Source organism: Scyliorhinus canicula, chromosome 1 (genome assembly GCF_902713615.1).
Source record: "Scyliorhinus canicula chromosome 1, sScyCan1.1, whole genome shotgun sequence".
NCBI classification, from domain to species: Eukaryota; Metazoa; Chordata; class Chondrichthyes; order Carcharhiniformes; family Scyliorhinidae; genus Scyliorhinus; species Scyliorhinus canicula.
The window spans coordinates 43,516,248-43,535,086 of record NC_052146.1 but is presented as its reverse complement, the minus strand read 5'-3'; the positions used below and the strand labels follow the sequence as shown (position 1 = coordinate 43,535,086).

General features: G+C 45.9%; 1 protein-coding gene across 2 annotated transcripts in view; it reads right to left on the bottom strand.

Annotated features, from left to right (window-relative positions):
* The window catches only part of kntc1 (kinetochore associated 1), a 223,963-nt gene extending 205,124 nt beyond the window's left edge, over positions 1-18,839 (bottom strand). For both annotated transcript variants that reach the window (XM_038790065.1, XM_038790073.1), the window contains exons 1-5: positions 18,687-18,839; positions 10,052-10,195; positions 9,049-9,169; positions 3,881-3,996; positions 3,433-3,505 (exon numbers count right to left, since the gene is read on the bottom strand). In XM_038790065.1, coding sequence (XP_038645993.1) covers positions 3,433-3,505; positions 3,881-3,996; positions 9,049-9,169; positions 10,052-10,183 — 442 coding nt within the window. In that variant the 5' untranslated portion in view covers positions 10,184-10,195; positions 18,687-18,839. The remainder of the gene's footprint in view (positions 1-3,432; positions 3,506-3,880; positions 3,997-9,048; positions 9,170-10,051; positions 10,196-18,686) is intronic.

Genomic DNA, 18,839 nt, shown 5'->3' with positions numbered 1-18,839 from the left:
ATTGTCATTAAGATGGGCAGCGCGGTAGCACAAGTGGATAGCACTGTGGCTTCACAGCACCAGGGTCCCAGGTTTGATTCCCCGCTGGGTCACTGTCTGTGCGGAGTCTGCACATTCTCCCTGCGTCTGCGTGGGTTTCCTCCGGGTGCTCCGGGTTCCTCCCACAGTCCAAAGACGTGCAGGTTAGGTGGATTGGCCATGATAAATTGCCCTTAGTGATCAAAAAGGCTAGGAGGGGCGATTGGGTTCCGGGGATAGGGTGGAAGTGAGGGTTTAAGTGGGTCGGTGCAGGCTCAATGGGCCAAATGGCCTCCTTCTGCACTGTATGTTCTATGTTCTAATGAAGGAATTGTTTGTATTGGACAAGATTTAAATCTGAAGAAAAATCTACTGAAAAACAATACAATATTTTTTAATAGGTACACAAGTGGTAAGAGAACAGCCACAGTAGATGCATAGCTAAGAGAAGGAGGCAAATTTTGTAGGAGTGATGAATACCAAGTTTTTTTTTTTTTAATTTAGAGTACCCAATTATTGTTTTCCAATTAAGGGGCAATTTAGCGTGGCCAATCCACCTACCCTGCACATCTTTGGGTTGTGGGGGCAAAACTCACGCAAACCCTAGGAGAATGTGTAAACTCCACACAGACAGTGACCCAGAGCCAGGATCGAACCTGGGAGCTTGTGGACAGCATGATAGCACAGTGGGTAGCATTGTTGCTTCACAGCTTCAGCGTCCCAGGTTCAATTCTCGGCTTGGGTCACTGTCTGTATGGAGTCTGCACGTTCTCCCTATGTCTGCGTGGGTTTCCTCCGGGTGCTCCAGTTTCCTCCCACAAGTCCCAAAAGACGTACTGTTAGGTGAATTGGATATTCGGAATTCTCCCTCTGTGTACCCGAACAGGCGCCAGAATGTGGCGACTCTAGGCTTTTCATAGTAACGTCATTGCAGTGTTCATGTAAGTCTACTTGTGACAATAAGGATTATTAAATGGTGCCGTGAGACAGCAGTGCTAGCCACTGTGCCATGTTGCCCTGAATACCAAGTAAACACAAAAATAAAAGCAAAATACCACAAATGCCAGTGATTTGAAATAAAAACAAAGAATGCTGGAAAAATGCAATTGGTCTGGCAACGTCCGTTGCGAGAGAAACATAGTTAATGTCAAGTGCAATATGGCTCTTCTGTTCCGATCTGTTTCTAAGAAGTCATACGTTAACTCTGGTTCACTCTCCACGGATGCAGCCAGACCTGTTGAATTTTTCCAGCACTTCGTTCTTATGCTAAGCAACAAGATAATATTGGAAATTTAGAACCATCAAGCTTAGGCTATTATTTAAAGATAAGTGTTACTACAGAATTTCTATAACTCGATACAGGCAAATCACCAGCACCTAATGGATTGCACCAAGCATCCACTGGGGTAATCAAATAAAAATATAGGAGTAGCACAGACCATAATGTGACAAACTGCCACTGGAAAGAGAAACCATGCCGGGGGACTGGAAGATAGCAAATGTCCTTTTTCAAAAAAGGAAACAGGGTCTTACTTCAGGTGTTGTTAAAATACTGGAGCGATAATAAATGTCGTTTTTCCAAAAAGGAAACAGGGTCTTATTTCAGATGTTGTTAAAATACTGGAGCAAAAATAGTGTGGAATTAAGCAGCACTTGGAGAAGTAAAAGCCATTCAAGTCCAGTCAGTACAGAGGTCTTAAAGGCAAGCTGGGACTGACCAATCTAAACATATAAAGAGGAGAGAATTTTAAAATGTGGTTTCGGTGAATTCTAAGCATTTGAAAAATTAGTACTCTAGACAAGTTAGTGACTTACAATAATGTGAATGTGGTCAAAGAGACAAAGATGATCACCGAGTAGAATATGAAGGATAGGGGTAAAACAACATGTTCAGATTGAAAAATATGTAGTACGTGGCATTCTGATTGCTCTTCTATTTAGCATGTGTACAAATGATATGGGCTTAATGATTTTGATTGGAAACCAAAGGAATAACATTGAAATGTGATAACCCCCAAATTTTAAAATTGGAAAATTGCGAGATATTGGAGGAGAACAGATACGTTAGCACACCAGTCAATGTAGAAATACATGACATGATACAATTGGAAGCAAGAATAGGTGGAAGCAAGAATAGGTGGAAGAAGTTCACCTCAAAAGAGTCAATTTTCAAATGGGGAGGAACAAAGGAGCCTTGATAGGCAGATATTTATTTAAAATTGTACAAGTATTATGGCCACGAGATTTGGAAAATTAAATCCTTCGGTTGTATAACAGCAAGTGCTGTCGACAATGCCATCAAGCAGAACTACCACAGGAATAACTTGTCCACTGATGCTCAGTTTGGGTTCTGCCAGGTTTACTCATCTCAAAACATCCTTGGTCCAAACATGGACAAAAGAACTGAACTCCAGTGACTGCCCTTGGCATCAAGGCAATATTTGACCAGGTGTGGCATCAAGAGGCTAAGCAAGTCTGTGGGAATCAAAGGGAAAAACTTGCCGCTGATTGGGGTCATACCTAGCACAAAGTAGAACAATCACCTCAGTCCCGGGACATCACTGCAGGAATTCCACACAGCAGTGTCCTAGGCCCAAACATCTTCAACTGCTTAAATCAGTGACCTTCCCTCCATCAGGGTCAGATGTTTGCAGAACGTCAGCACCATTCACAATTCATCAGATTCTGAAGCAGTCTGTGTCCATATGCATCAAGGCTTCAACAATATTCAGGCTTGGGCTCCTAAGTGGCAAGCAACATTTATGCTCAGAAGTGCCAGGCAATGACCATTTCTGACAAGAGAGCATTTAACCATCTCCCTGTCACATTCAATCACATTATCATTGCCAAATCCCCCACTACCAACATCATGGGGATCAAACACGGACCAGAAACTAAATTGGACCAGCCATATCCCTACAAAAGAGGTCAAAGGTTGGAAATCTTGGGCAGAGTAACTCACCTCCTAACTCCTCAAAGCCTACCAACCACCTATGAGGCACAAGTCAGGAGTGTAATGGAATCCTCTCCACTTGCCTGGATGAGAGCAGTTCCAACAACACGAAGCTTGACATCACCCAGGGCAAAAAAGTACCTCATGCATCACCTTCAACATTCACTCTCTCAGGCACTGATGCTTAATGGCAAATAATACTTGCAACAGCATAGCCAAAATCAGAAGTAGAGTTTGATTTAAAACAATTAAAAACTCAGTCTGCAGTACTTTAAAACTAGCTAACCTCTCGAATTTCAATGAATAAATATACTGCAAAACTCTGGTTAGACTTGGAATTAGCACAAATAATCTGTCACATTAATTGCAACATCTGCTCTTAATATTTAAACTGAAGAACATCTAACAGTGCACTTCCTTTCCGGCCAATAGGAATAGCGTAGTAATGAAAAAAACAATACCTGAATGAGGGGCTTCCTTCTCCAAAGTAAGGCTTAGATAGGTCTTCCCTTTTGAAGAGCTTTTCATCAATGACTTCAAAAAGAGACGAGGTATAAATAAATATTGTTATTTTGGGAATTTGTACACTTTAATGCAAAAATCTAAATACAGTAAATGGGTGCAACAATTCCAGCAATAACATGACCAATTACACTTCTAATACTTCATATATGGAATTAAACTGCTCATATCTTCCTTCCAAAAATAATTAGCAGACATTTATTAATAGGAAGCCATAACATTAAAGCTGATTATGTACAAATAAAACAGACAAATTACTCTGCAATCTCGCATATCTTGAAAGCCTCAAGCTATCAACCGTCTCAAAAAATGCTTCAGTATTAGGGCATTTGGTCAACAAAAGTCTACCACAGTTATCCACAAGTGCATAAGTAAATCGCCACTTACATTAGTTAAGAGTGTCTGTCTGGACTTTACATGCAAAAGATGAAGGTTTCCATTTCTTTCTCCAACCATCAGAAATTGTCCTTCTTGACAAAGTGCCACCACATCCACATCAGTGTCTACAATAGAGGAATTAGAAATCAGATATGTTGAACAGAAATTTGGACAGCTAACGGATTGAGAGATAAGGGGAGGAGTTCAGGCTCCCATTATATGCTCCTAGAAGGCAAAAGAAATGGTTCTTCAGAAATCTACAATGCTTACTGCCTTTAAGCTTGAGAATGCTCTCCCTGCACCTCCCCACTTTTTAGCTTTCCTTCTCCTTTAAAATGCTTCTTAAAACCTACACGGTTGAGCAAGCATTTGGTCAACTGCCTTGTTACTGGGTACCATGTTTTGCTCTGTAACACTACTCCTGTGAAGGCCTTGAGGCTTATGATGTAAAGTGCTATCTAAGTACAAGTTGTTGTTGTGGTCACAGTATTTAAGACAGCCAATGGTCACCCATAGCATGAAGTGTTGACCCAAATTGAAGAAATTTTAACCAGAGTTCATACATCATTCTGACAAACTAGGTTATTTTTCAAATCGTCCTGAGCCAAAGGTCAATTTCATACATAAGGACTTTTTTTTGTATGTCAGTATTCAGTCATGGGTAACACCAAGATAAACAGGATGTTGTTCGTGATTCAGTCTCTTGTCATTCAAGGAGATGCCGAGTTTCCTCTTGGCTTTGGCATTGCAAAGGTGGAACATACTCAAGGCGGTTTTGTTGCTGCTGGGCTGAACACTTAAGAGTAGTTGGCTAACTTAACAATATCATTGTTTAGTGTTGCCTCTAGTTTAGAGAATGTCCGAGCCAGAGAGGCACAGCAGATATCGTTAGCATAGATGAACGAGAGTGGGTTTTAGGCTGATCGTTGATAAAGATTGAAAAGGTTGGGACTAGTACAGATCCTTGGGAAACTCCATAAGACATAGGAGCAGAATTAGGCCACTCGGCCAATCGAGTCTGCTCAGTCATTCAATCATGGCTGATATTTTCTCATCCCCATTGTCCTGCCTTCTCCCATCATAACCTCTGATCCCCTTATTAATCAAGAACCTATCTATCTATGTCTTAAAGACACTCAGTGATTTGGCCTCCACAGCCTTCTGCGGCAAAGAGTTCCACAGATTCACCACTCTGGCTGAAGAAATTCGTCCTCATCTCTGTTTCAAAGGATCTTTCCTTTAGTCTGAGATGGTGTCTTCTGCTTCTAGTTTTTCCTACAAGTGGAAACATACTCTCCACATGCAGTCTATCCAGGCCTCGCAGTATCTTGTAAGTTTCAATAAGATCCCCCCTCATCCTTCTAAACTCCAACGAGTACAGACCCTAGTCCTCAAACGTTCCTCATATGACAAGTTCTTCATTCCAGGGATCATTCTTGTAAACCTCCTCTGGACCCTTTCCAAGGCCAGCACATCCTTCCTTAGATACGGGGCCCAAAACTTCTCACAATACTCCAAATGAGGTCTGACCAGAGCCTTATACAGCCTCAGAAGTACATCCCTGGTCTTGTATTCTAGCCCTCTTGACATGAATGCTAACATTGCATTTGCCTTCTTAACTCCAGACTCAACCTGCACGTTAACCTTAAGAGAATTGTCAACAAGGACTCCCCATGTCCCTTTGTGCTTCTGCTTTCCAAAGCATTTCCCCATTTAGAAAATAGTCTATCCTAAATTCCTCCTTCTAAAGTGCATAACCTCACACTTTTCCACATTGTATTTCATTTGCCACTTCACTGCCCACTCTCCTAGCTTGTCCAAGTCCTTCTGCAGCCCCCTTGCTTCTTCAATACTACCTGTCCCTCTACAGATCTTTGTATCATCAGCAAACTTAGCAACAGTGCCTTCAGTTCCTTCTTCCAGATCATTAATGTATATTCTAAAAAGTTGCGGTCCCAGCACAGACCCCTGAGGCACACCACTAGTCACCGGCTGCCATCCTGAAAAAGACCCCTTTATCCCCACTCTCTGCCAGTCAGCCAATCCTCTATCCATGTCAGGATCTTACCCTTAACAGCATGCGCTCTTAACTTATTTAACAAACTCCTATGCGGCACCTTGTCAAAGGCCTTCTGGAAATCTAAATAAATCACGTCCACTGGTTCTTCTTTGTCTAACTTCCTTGTTACTTCCTCAAAGAACTCCAACAGATTTGTCAGACATGACCTCCCTTTGACAAAGCTGTGCTGACTCAGTCCTATTTTATCATGCACTTCCAAGTACTCCGCAATTTCATCTTTAATAATGGACTCTAAAATCTTACCAATGACCAAAAGTCAGGCTAACCGGCCTATAATTTCATGTCTTCTGCCTCCCTCCTTTCTTAAACAGTTGTGTTACATTAGCCACCTTCCAGTCCTCTGGGACCTTCCTGCCTCCAGTGATCCCTGAAAGATCAACACCAATGCCTCCACAATTTCCTCAGCTATCTCTTTTAGGACTCTGGGGTGTAGTCCAGTCCAGGTGACTTATCCACCTTCAGACCTTTCAGTTTCCGCAGACCCTTCTCCTTAGTGATGGTCACTGCACTCACCTCTGCCCCCTGGTTCTCCTGGAGCTCTGGCATCCCACTGGTGTCTTCCACTGTGAAGACTGATGCAAAGTAACTATTCAGTTCGTCTGCCATTTCTTTGTTTCCTATTATTACTTCTCCAGCCACATTTTCTAGTGGTCCAATGTCATCCTCAGATGAAGGAAGGAACATGTGCCCCGAAAGCTAGTGATTCGAAACAAACCTGTTGGACTTTAACCTGGTGTTGTAAGACTTCTTACTGTGCCCACCCCAGTCCAACACCAGCATCTCCACATCTTTGAGTTTTGACAAGGAGACTGTGTTGTAGCTGCAATGAGATTGAAAAAGACAGCGCCCATTTGGAAGTTTATTTTCAAAGCCATTTTCAATGAAGGTGGTTCGGGCAAGAACCTTGTCACATGTGTTTCACCCTCGCCAAAAGCCAGCTTGTTCGGCTGTCAAGTCTTTTGCCACCTGTAGCTCTATCTGCTCCAAGAACTTACAGCACACAGAGCATCCCGTTTATCTCGGTGTTACCCTTGACCAAATACTGATGTACAAAAAAAAAATCAGAGCAATACAGCAGCGAACATCAAAACTCAAAACAGCCTTCCAAGCAACTTTGCTGGCTCGTCATGAGTGCAGATGCTCAAACCTTAAGGACTTTAAGCTTTTACCATTGTCTACTCGACTGCAGAGAGCTGTGCACTAATTTTACAACTAATCCCACACCGAGTTTTGTAGATACCCAGCTCTACACAACAATACACATCATCTTGGGTACCCTCCAATCAACTCAACTCCCTTGCTTGCCAGTGCTGAGCAACATCCCAGCCCCTCACACAAGGAGGGAGATTACAACAAGAAAGCTCCTGGGGAAGCTTTTACATCAACCCAAGCCAGCCACTGAACAAGGACCTTGCCAATCCACCTGCTGCTCACCTCCCATCAGGCCAACCTACATGGCTAAGACCACCATGCCATAGAATAACAGCAGAGGTCCTGTGACAGCAAGAATGGAAGCAACACACCATTAACTTCCTCATCACAGATCCCACAGCGCACCCACCCAGCTTCAAACTGCAATGCCAACAATGGGCACTCCTCAACCGTTTCTGCACGGGCCAAAGCCTTTGTGCAGTAAATTGGTACAAATAAGGCTTTACAGTGAACCCAGACTGTAGCTGTGGTGCATCCCAATCAATGACTCACATCACTGAAGATTGAGAGCTCAGAAAGCTCCATTTAGCCACTCCAGAAGCTATTGCCTGGCTTCATGATTACTGCATACACTTTAAAAAAAGCATAGGCATTTTGGATGGAATAACAGGAACAACCAACACTGCATCCCAGCATCAGTCGCAACCTTCAATGACTGTTTCCCAGATTTCACAGGGTTCATCAGAAGTCTAATCAGTCCTCGCTTGTTGGTGCAAAATTAAAAGAACAAACTTGCATAATATTAAACCTTATTGCACCCTTTATCTCAGAATATCCCAAAGTCTTTCACCTACAAGTAATTGGAGGAGGAAGTCTGGAACCAGAAAAATTACATTGCAGCTGCCCCCGAATATAATAACTATGCTCAGGAGACAACAGAAAACCGTTTTGCAGCGAGGGAACGGTTATGTTAAAAACCTGTTTCTGTAGCTGGTACTATGCATTATAACGGTGTTTGAAAATAGTCAGGGACATACGTTGTATCAGGGCTGCTTTACATACTCTTTATGTGCAAGCAACATTCTTACAGTATACCTAGCACAATATAATCATCTTCCAAATAAGTTCATTGGTGTTTTAAGCATGTTTCACAATTTTCTTGATAATCTGGCATGGCAAAGCATCTTCTTGAGCTTCTTGCCCTGTACAGCTGTTGGGGTCAAAACTAAAGACGATGATCTATTCGGTTGTTAATCGACCACAAGCAAGACACACATCTGGGACATGAAACAGCACCTTGGTTATTTTGTCCAGTCTCTCAAAGCCCAAAGTACAATCAGGAATGCCACGTCTAGATGAGCTGTTGTGTTTCTTATTTCTGCAATCACCAGAAAATGCTTCATCAAGCCCTTTCCACACTATTTCTCAATAGTAAAAATCTTACTTTCTATTTTAAAAAGACAAGATCTTTGATGGCCTTTTTTTAATTAACAGAAACACATTCTGTAGTATTCAAGCCATCTCAGATGCAAGCTAGTTTTGAAACCAATGTGCAGGACTGCAGATGGGAAAACAGTGCAGAGTCAGGATCGAAAGGAAACCACATCTCAAGATTCAGGTAGAACAAGGACATAACTAACTTCTGCATTGAGCAATGACAATTACATTTAAAAAGTAATAAACTGTAGGTGAACAACTTTGGGATGTTCTGAGATGGAGGGTATAATAACGTTTAATATAATGCAAGTTTGTTACAAACTTTTATTTTTGCACCAACAAGTGAGATTGATTAGACTTCTGAAGAATCCTGTGAAATCTGGGAAACTATCACTGCAAGTTCAACTTTATTGTACGATCTTAATCTAGTCCTCCAGCAGTAGTTGTGAGCATCTGCTTCCCTAATATTCTGGAGAGAAAAAAAGCCAAACTAGCCAACAGTACTCACCAAACTGGAGCTGCAACAGCACAGATTGACAAATCTGGTCCAAAAGCAATACTGAATGGTCCACAACAACCACACAGCCATCAGAGCTGCAAAAGGCTTGAAGCTTGGGGCTGACTGTTACCTAAATGACAACGGCAATGTTAACTCTGTACAGCATCGTTTAAACTTAGGCACAGTTAAAACTCTTTTGAAAAATAAAAATATTTGAAACTGTAGTTTATTTCATTTCATACTGTGGGTGTGCTTGCATCTCAGGGACTGCAGCGGTTCAAGAAGGCAACTCTCCACCACCGTCTGATGGGTAATCAGGCATGGGCAATAAGTTGCTGGCCTGGCCTGGCCACATCCCGTAAAATATATATTTTTTTTTTAAATACAAAAATTCTCCAATTTCATAGGACAGCCAAGGGTGTGAAGCCATATGGAAATATGACCAGCAAATTAAAGTGTCGCCGACCCACAAGATAAATCAAATTATGGAATCGGAGCAAACACACCCACTGCAATATATAAACACAGAACATTTGTTGGAAACGAATTGTAAACTCCCTAACTGCAGTGGAATCAGTCTGCACCCAAATTGAGAAGCACTCATTGGATTACCTCCCCTTTCATTACAAACACTGGCCCTGACCTTTAAATAATTATTCATTAGATTTCTGTGTACAAGATTACTCAATTTCCAGAACATTCAATCACTAAATGTTTGAGTGATTTCAGTATGAATTGAAAATCTGCAGCAAACCAAAGGATTTACTAATTAACTAGTGATATCCCTCAGGCATACACCATCCAGGAATTTACCAAATCACTGGCAAATGGGGATAGAAAGATGTTTTCATATATATGAGGTGATCATGTGTTAGCAGAGAATTATTTTTAATTATTCACAACACAAGTAGCATTTGAAACATCCCCAAGTGCTGCAGCTTTACTTGTTTTTCTGAAGTTATGCTGTTTTCTTACCACCCTACCTCACCAACCCTCAAAAATAAAATCTTACCGTCGTTGAAGAGGATATTTTAACTAAAGTATCCACTTGATAAAGGGCTGCACCACTCTCTTTTCTGGCCTCAATGTTTAGTCGACCGGTGCCCGTGTCATCGTTTGTCAGAAGTTCAATATCATTCCACATCTTGAATGATTGCTGCAATTAAAAATGCAAATTAAATAGAAGTAGCCAATTGTATTTGACTTGCTTAGTTTGAACATTAGATCCTGAAAAGCAATTGTTTTTTAATGGCCATCTTAAATTTAATTTCGCTAACAAAATATTTCAAACTTAAATGAGCAACAGATGTTTGTGCTTTGGGTTTTTGCAACAGAAAGAAAATGTATCCTTCCTTTATTATACCGAGCAACAACTTGCATTTTAAAGTAACTTTAATGTAAAATAAAAACTCAAGGCACTTCACAAAAGGTGCAATCAGAAAAAAAATGAACAAATAAAAGAGGTATTAAGAGGGGTAGCCAAAAGCTGAATCAATAGTTGGTTATAACGAGTGTGCTGAAGAAGGAGAAAAAAGTGCAAATGGATTGTGCACAGGATATAATAATTTTGGATGAACAAACTCGTGTGTGGTTCAGTCAGATCTGGTTAATGATTGAACTGTTCTTTGCCAGACACACATCTGCACCCCAATATATTTTGCAGCTCTTTCACTACTTGATTTCAGATGTTATTTTAGATGCAAAAGTGTAAAATATATGCAGTCCGATTCTCTGTTCCTGTGTTGACGCCAGGGCAGGATTAGTGGATTCTACGACGGCAAAACTGGCGCCGGAACTAGACCAATTCAGCGATCGTTATGGGGCTAGTGCCGGCGCCACGAGGCACACAATCGATTTGAATCAGAACTGGTGCTAGTTTTCCTGGGGTCAGGATCGACACTCAGAAGGGTGACAAGCTGCAGCCACATATACACATGTCATTCCCCAGACACCATCCCAGCCATCAAAATGGCAGCAAGACGAGTAACCCTGAGATTTAACGACGCAGAACTGGAGACCCTGCAGAGGAGAGGTGGGCGACCCTGTTGCATGGGGTGGGAAGGAGGCTACCAGCTGCCGCTGATCGCCAGGCCTGGGCGCAGGTGGTAGAGGTGGTCAGCCAGTGGCAACACCGTCCGGACTGGCCAGCAGTGCCGGAAAAAACTGCAAAACTTTCTCAGGGCAGCCAGGGTGCCAAGGGCACCAGCCCCCATTCCACACACCCAGAACCGCCGGGTGTCCTGGCCATTGAAACCACCAGCTACCCACCCCCCTGGACTGCATGTGTTGGACTGTCTTACACTATGCTTTTTCTGTTCTTTCCCACCCCCAGGAGACTGGAGGGGGACAGCCTGACCAGCGGACCCTCACCGCAGCAGTACAAAAAGCTCTGTACGTGGTCGGCGGAGGGCCCAAAGGAAAAAGCAGTCGCCGGGGCGGAGGTCGGCATCGGGCGAGGAGGTGAGACCCCACTGAGTTGCAGGTCCCCATGGCATGTGTGTCACCACATGTACAATCATACATCTTGTCTCGTGTCTTTCAGGAGCTACTAATGATGGGGCAGGCCCTCCTGGTGTCCCCAGCCCTTGACCCCAGCAACAGCCACAACCCCATGTGTTGACCAGCAACGGGATCGAAACCGACACAGGCGGGTACCTCGACCTGCATCCAGGGATGACACTGACTTTCAGTTACAGCTGTCTCCAAAACCCTCCACCATCCAGGAGACACTCACCTCGGCTGGGCATTTTAGTGAAGAGGCTCCTGGGGACCATTGCGTGCGCACCACACACATGCTCTGGTAGAGCAGGTGGAGGTAGGAACTCCCGAGGAAGCGGACGGTCCAAGAGCAGGTCGACCCAGGGACCAGCTGCCGTCAAGATGGGTTTAGAGGTTCTGGAACTGACGGTTCCATCGCTAGTGGAGATGCAGTTGAAGAACCAGAGACTGCATGAATGGTTGTCGGCGAGCATCCAGCACCTGCAGGTGCAATTCCTACAGTGCAGGAGGTGATTCAGCCCATCTAGTCTGCACTGACCCTTTGAAAGACGACCCTACCTAAACCCAATCCCCCAGCCTATTCCTACAATCATACCCTAAGGGGCAATTTAGATTGGCCAATTCACCTAACCTGCCTATCTTTGGACTGTGGAAGGAAATGAGAGCACCTGAAACCCCCGCAGACAGAGGGAGAATGTACAAACTCCACACGGCAGTAACCAGAGGTCGGAATCGAACCCGGGTCGTTGGCGCTGTGATGCAGCAGTGTTGGAGGAGTCCAATTGCACGCAGGAGCAAGTGATGCCGACCCTGCCTGACACCTAGGCCAACACCGCATAGCTGGCAGCCACGGTGGAGGCCTCGGGGGCGAAGATTTCGGCCATAGCATAGGTGGCATCTGTGGTGGAGGCCTTGGGGTGAAGGTTTCAGCCATGGGTCCGGATGTCCAAGGCCTGGGGCAATCTGTGCAGGTGGTTGCCGAGGCCCAGGACAGGGCTGCCCTCTCACAGGCAGCCATGTGCCAAAATCACCTGACCATTGCAGCAGCACTCCTGAGTATGGCCCAGTCAAAGCAGGTCATGGCAGAGCATCAGCGGCATTGCCCAGGCACTGGCTGACGTGGCACAGACCCAGAGGGAGGTGGCCCAGTCCCAGAGGGAGGTGGCGCAGTCACTATTTGATGTGGCACAGAGCAGACGGTGGTGGCACAGTCGCAGCATGATGCGGCGCAGTCCCAAACATAGGTGGGCACACCTCCAGTCCACAGCCACGTCACGCAGACCCTGGTCAAGATGAGTGCAGGCCTCCAGGACTGGCAGCACCAGGTGACCGGGAGGGGGAGGAGGAAGAGAAGAGGACTTTCGACCCATCGTGTTGGATCGACCTAGGAGTAGCATTAGGGCCCATAAGGCCAGAAAGGTAGACACCAGTTAAATTGGCATGGGTGAGGTTGAAGATGGGCTGTGCCCAGCGGCCCACATGGAGGCTGGACATAGACCTCTTGGGCCGACAAGGCCTTCTGCCAAAAAACGTCACAGGCTATAGGCGAGTACATTACTAATAACCAGAATGGGGAAGGCTCACATTCAGGGAGGCACTGAATGCTATGATCAGGGTAGAAATTATAACCTACATGGCTCGCAGAGACAGGGAAGAGAGGACACAATAACTAACTCCATTCTGGAGGTTGACAAAAAGTACTCCAAGGCTCCGACCGTAGAGCTTCTGGCGGAGAGGAAAAAGCTACAAATGGACTTTAACCTGCTATCCACTGGAAAGCAGTATACCAACTTCGCCAGACACGGGGGACATTCTATGAGCATGGAGAAAAGGCTGGCCGCCTACCTGCTCACCAGCTGAGAAAGCAGACAAGGGAGATAGCGCAGGTAAAAATCAGCAGAGGCAGACTGATACCCGAGCCAAAAGAGGTCAACCGGGCGTTTGAGACCTCCTACCGAGGGCTGTACACCTCAGAGCCCCCCGACGGGGACGCGGGGATGAAACAGTTTCTCGATGGATTGGACATGCCAGTTGTGGGGGTGGACAGGCGGGGGAAACTGGAAGCACCAATAGGTCAGGGGGAAATCATGGTGAGCATCAGCTTCCCCCCCCCCCCCCCCCCCGTGGAGAGAACACCAGAGGTGATCATCTCCCTGGATGCAGGAAAGGCCTTCGGCAGAGTCGAGTGGAAGTGCCTCTTTGAAGTACTGGAGCGGTTTGGGTTGATTTGCTGGGTGAAAATCCTGTGCAACGCCCCCAAGGCGAGCATTCGGACCCAAACCACCAACCGTGAAAGTTCCAGCTGCACAGAGGCATAAGGCAGGGATGCCCACTGTCCCCTCTCCTGTTTGCCCTAGCAATTGAACTCCTGGTGATCGCTTTACGAGACGCAAAAGAGGTATAAGGGCATACAAAGGGAGGCAGAGAGCACTGAATCTCACTATGCGGATGACCTGCTCCTCTACGTCTTGGAACCACAGAAACGCATGAGTGCAATCATGCGGCTCCTGAAAGAGTCCCCAAGGTGGGCAAAGAGCGAAACATTCCCAGTGAACCGAAACGATACAGGGGCAGAGCTGGAGAGACTTCCATCCAAATTAGTCCAACACAAATTATGCTACCTGGGGATCCAGATAGACCACGACTGGACACCAATCCACAAGTGGAATCTGACCAGTCTGGTGGAGGAAGTTTAAAAGGAACTACCGAGATAGGATACGCTCCCCCTCCCCCGAGGTGGGGAGGGTGCAGATGATCAAAACAAACGTACTGCCGAGGTTCCTCTTCCTGTTCAGATCCGTAACAATCTTCATCCCCAAGGCCTTCCTCCACAGCATAGATAAAATGATCATGCCGATAATGAGGGGGGCAGGAAGGATCCAAGAATCCCCAAATCAACACTGCAAAAGAGGAAAACTGAGTGGCCTGACACTGCCGAATCTGCAATACTACCACTGGGCATTTATGGCGGAGAGAGAGCGCGTGGGGGTGGATACTTGAACCCACCATGGAATGGGTGAGGATGGAGGAATCTTCCTGCAAGGGAACGACCCCCCCGGGTCCTCACCATGTCAGCGCTCCCATCCTTTGCGACGTAATACACATCCTGCCCAGTGATGGTAGCCACACCAAAGACATACGAGGCAACATATTGGGCTCACTGAGATGTCCCCCATGCCACCACAATGTGGGCGACCCTCCCAGCGCTATACTGGAAGGCACTGCCAGAGCAGACCCAGGCACCTGAACCGCATCTTCAGGATTACAAAGCATCACTCTATCATGTCCCTGGTGGCTGTATAGTTGTCATTGTAGTGGGCCTCCACGTCAATCTGCAGCCTCCAGATAGGTGTCATCAGCCACGACCGCAGTGGATAACGCCCATTGCCAAGGAGCTAGCCCCACAGCTGGAGATGCGCCTCGAAGAGGCCAGGAATGAAGGCGTGTGCACACTGTAGCCATCTAAGATGGTCACCTGCAAAGAACCATGGGAATTATGGCCAACCCAGGACTCAGACAAATACACAGCCTATGTGTATCTAAAACACAGGTAACCAGACCTGACCGAAACCCCCGTCCATTTACATTTCAATGGCCCATTTTCCCAGAACAATAGAACTCAAATCAAGCAACCGGTACAGCCACAGACTGATCTGCGCCACTCCCTTACTCAGAAAGCACAACTGCCAAGGTCAATGACCGCTAAGAACATGCCCAGCCACCAAGGCACCCGCCCCTTTATTGGCCAAAATCGAAGACAGTGATCAGAGCCCTGTCGAACTATTGGGTCCAAGGTTAAGGACCACCTCAAAGAGCGCAAAATCCCAGGGCGATAAAAGAGAGTACAGCCACAGCCCTCTTGGATCTAGCCTGTGCCACCCAATTGCAGCCAGAACAGCCATCTAAGTTCAAGACCAACTATCGCTACCTGACGGATGAGCCCAGCAGAGACAGAGCCACTGTCTTCGAACCAGCCAAGTGAAATCCAGATAACGGCCTTTATCCATTTGCACAGTGCCGGTCACCCTGAAGTTAAGTATAGGTTATTGTAGCTGATAGATGCAGTTTAACTCGTAATAGATAGTGTTTGCATGTTGAAATAAGTCTTGTGTATGTAAATAAACCATCTTTTGAACTAACTAACTGGTTGTGTGGTCATTTGATAGATACAAGGGAAAGGCAACAATACTGCCTGCCCGCTGTTCAGGCATCTTGGTGGGTTCGGTCCACACCGAAATGGGTGTATTGTGCTGACTGGGTACATACGGCCTTCATGACGCCGCGGATACACCTATGAACCGAGCTCTGTCATATTCTGAACTGGTCCTCACACAGCGCCTGGAAGGACCCAGTGGCGAAAACGTTCAGGATAGTCACCTTGATGGCCACCCCCCTCCGGTGTCAGGTGCACCACGATCCAGCAGATATATCGCACTGCTCAGCCAGAATCTTCAGCATCATGCCCAGTCCAGCAGATCCTCAAATGACCAGCGTTGCCGGTACATGCGAGGCCTCACGGGGTGCCTCCTTCCCAGCACCACAGCCTCTTGTACGCCCGGCTCTTTATCCTCATCGCCTGCCTCCTGTTCGCTGGAGCAGGTTCCACTGCTGCAGCGTCCTCTTCCTCGAGCAGCTCCTCCTCATAGTCGCAGTGCAACCCCAGGGCTGCGGCAACTGGGAGGAAGGCCACCATTGCCTGTTGCATTCCACTACCCATTGTCTGCAGGGGTTGAACAGCCAACATGTTAGCACGGTGCATATCCCCATGCCCAACCAGGTCCACCAGCCCTCACGGTGGTCCCGGCTGGCACTACAGACCTTGCAGTCCACATGTTCCCCACCCCCCTTCCCCTCAGTGCCCAGCACTATGGGGGCCTCTGGCCATGGCATCCATCCCTGCTGTCAGATACAGTCAGCTGGCGCTGTCTTTGTCAGCAGTATACTCTGCAGCCCCATCAGGCGCCTCCCCTGTATGGGCTGTGGGCAGTCCCCTTGGGTGTGCTTCGTGCTGCCCCACCGGCAGGTGGCAGCCAGTTTTTGTGGGGGGGGGGGTGTTTGGTATGGCAGAGGGTTGGGTGTGGGGTTCGGACATTCATATAGCCGTTTGCTCTCTGCAGGATCACGGTGGGTGATCAGTGGGGTGCACAGCAAGATGGCTGCCTTGCAGGTCACAACAATGGTGCCTGGACACCGTCCCAGTCCTGTGGGGGATCTCTCCAGCCCCACAACCGCAACCCTCCCTCCACATTAGCCACGGAGCTTGTTTCCTGATTTTTAAAAGCCACGAGAGCCTCACAGTCGAGAATTTCACCCGTTGGAAACGGAGCATCGCGGAGGCCCCAGAGAATAACAGGTCAGGCCCGTTAATGGTATGCAAATATCGTTTATTGTACGTGCTGAGTGGAACACATTGACACCACTATTGAGGCACTGGAGAATTGTGAATTCACCTGAACCCGGCGCCCAGCGTGATTTCGGCGTCAAAACCGATATTCTCCGCCAAATCACCTTGCCTGATTTTGGCGTCGGCCGACTGAAAATCCCGCCTATGGTTTGTGCAGTTTAGCGAGTGACGACTCATCGGTCATCACAATCTCACTAGCTAACTGAAAAATAATAATCATTCAGAGAAACAGCTATGCAGTTAGACCAAAAGCGGAATCCTCCATCTCTTTGCAGCACTAATTTCACTTTCCCAATAATTGCCACCTTCCCAATATTTATTTGGAGAAAATTTCTGCATTATTGGATGTTGGGTAAGCAGTCTGATAAACCAGACAGTGGAGGGGCCAAAAGAAACGGCGGTGGTGAGGTATTGTTGGGTGTTGTTAGCATGTGGAACCTGGCATTGACTTCAGTCAGTGACAATACAATAACTCAATTGCAGAAATTGAAGAAAGTTTCCCTTGGAATTCTAGCAACTTCTGTGGTGTGGATTTCAGTTTGAATTTGACATCAAATGTCAAGTGGATCTCCAGGCATCCAGCAACATTCTTGTCACCAACCAGAGCAAGCAACCCATCACATTCAGGTATTCCCATAGACATGGTATGCGCCCGTGATTGAAACAGAACTATTATAAATATATGACAAACAAAATGTAAAATCTGTGAGGATGATTCTTCATGGATGAAAAAAAAAGAGTAGAAACCCAGATACACCATTCAACAAGATCTAACTTCTAAAAGGGTTATTATATTTTGTATGCTTCACCCAATGTCTATGTATTTACATTGTGTATTTATCATATGTCCTATGTTTTTCATGTGTGGAATGATCTGCCTGGGCTGTACACAGAACAATACTTTTCACTGTACCCCAGTAAACATGACAATACATCTACATCTGTCCATCAAATCGATGATCAGTTTAAATTTGAAATTGATTGCACATGAAGGGACTTCAATAGTGCACCCTATGGAGATACATAGAACTATTGCCAACAACTTTGGGATTTCCTATTTAATCGCACAGGTCCAGACTCCAGAAGTTGCTGTTCGTTTGTTTCAGAAGAATAACGACAAATGTTAACAGGTTACTACTGCAAAATTCAGACAACCGTGTTTTGCATGAAGTCCTCAAGTAACAGCATTGAGATGGGAAATAAGAGAGCGCCAAGAATAAATCATATAGGAACTTTAGAGGCAACATGAGAGAATTCAACTCATTGCAGGTGGAGCTCTGGCTGCAGCAGGACAGAAATATCGGCCGGTCCCACACGGCTGCACAACGGAGTAAACAGGCGAAAAAGAGGCGATATGTGCATAAACTGAAATAGCGAGTGGAAGATTCAAGCCAATTCATGATTCTCCAAGTAATAAACAGTATATTTGGCAGCCAGGACGTGATCGGAAACATTCACGTTTGTCCAACCAAAATGCAGTGTGATCCGAAATAAAACTCAGATCAGTGCTGGAAAATTTCAGATCCGGCAGCATCTGTGGGGAGAGAAACTGAGTTAACGTTTCCAGTCCGATATCAATCTGTTTTCAGAGCGGAGTATGTAATGTGACACGCCTCAACTTCAAGTTGGTTATTTCCACATTGACAATATATTAACTAACGAAAAGGCCCAAAATGCTGACCCCCCCCCAACCGGGGAGAATTTCCTTGATCAAATGCTGCACAGCAATTAAAACCATCCCTACCGTTAGCAAAGGAGGCCCACGGCTAATAGAAATCCAAACGATCAGCTTTACACACAATATATTTTTTTACACACAATATTCCGATCCCCCGTTGCACAAACTGGTTTTTTTAAATTGGCGGGACTGGCTCAGACGCCCAGCATTCATCGCGCA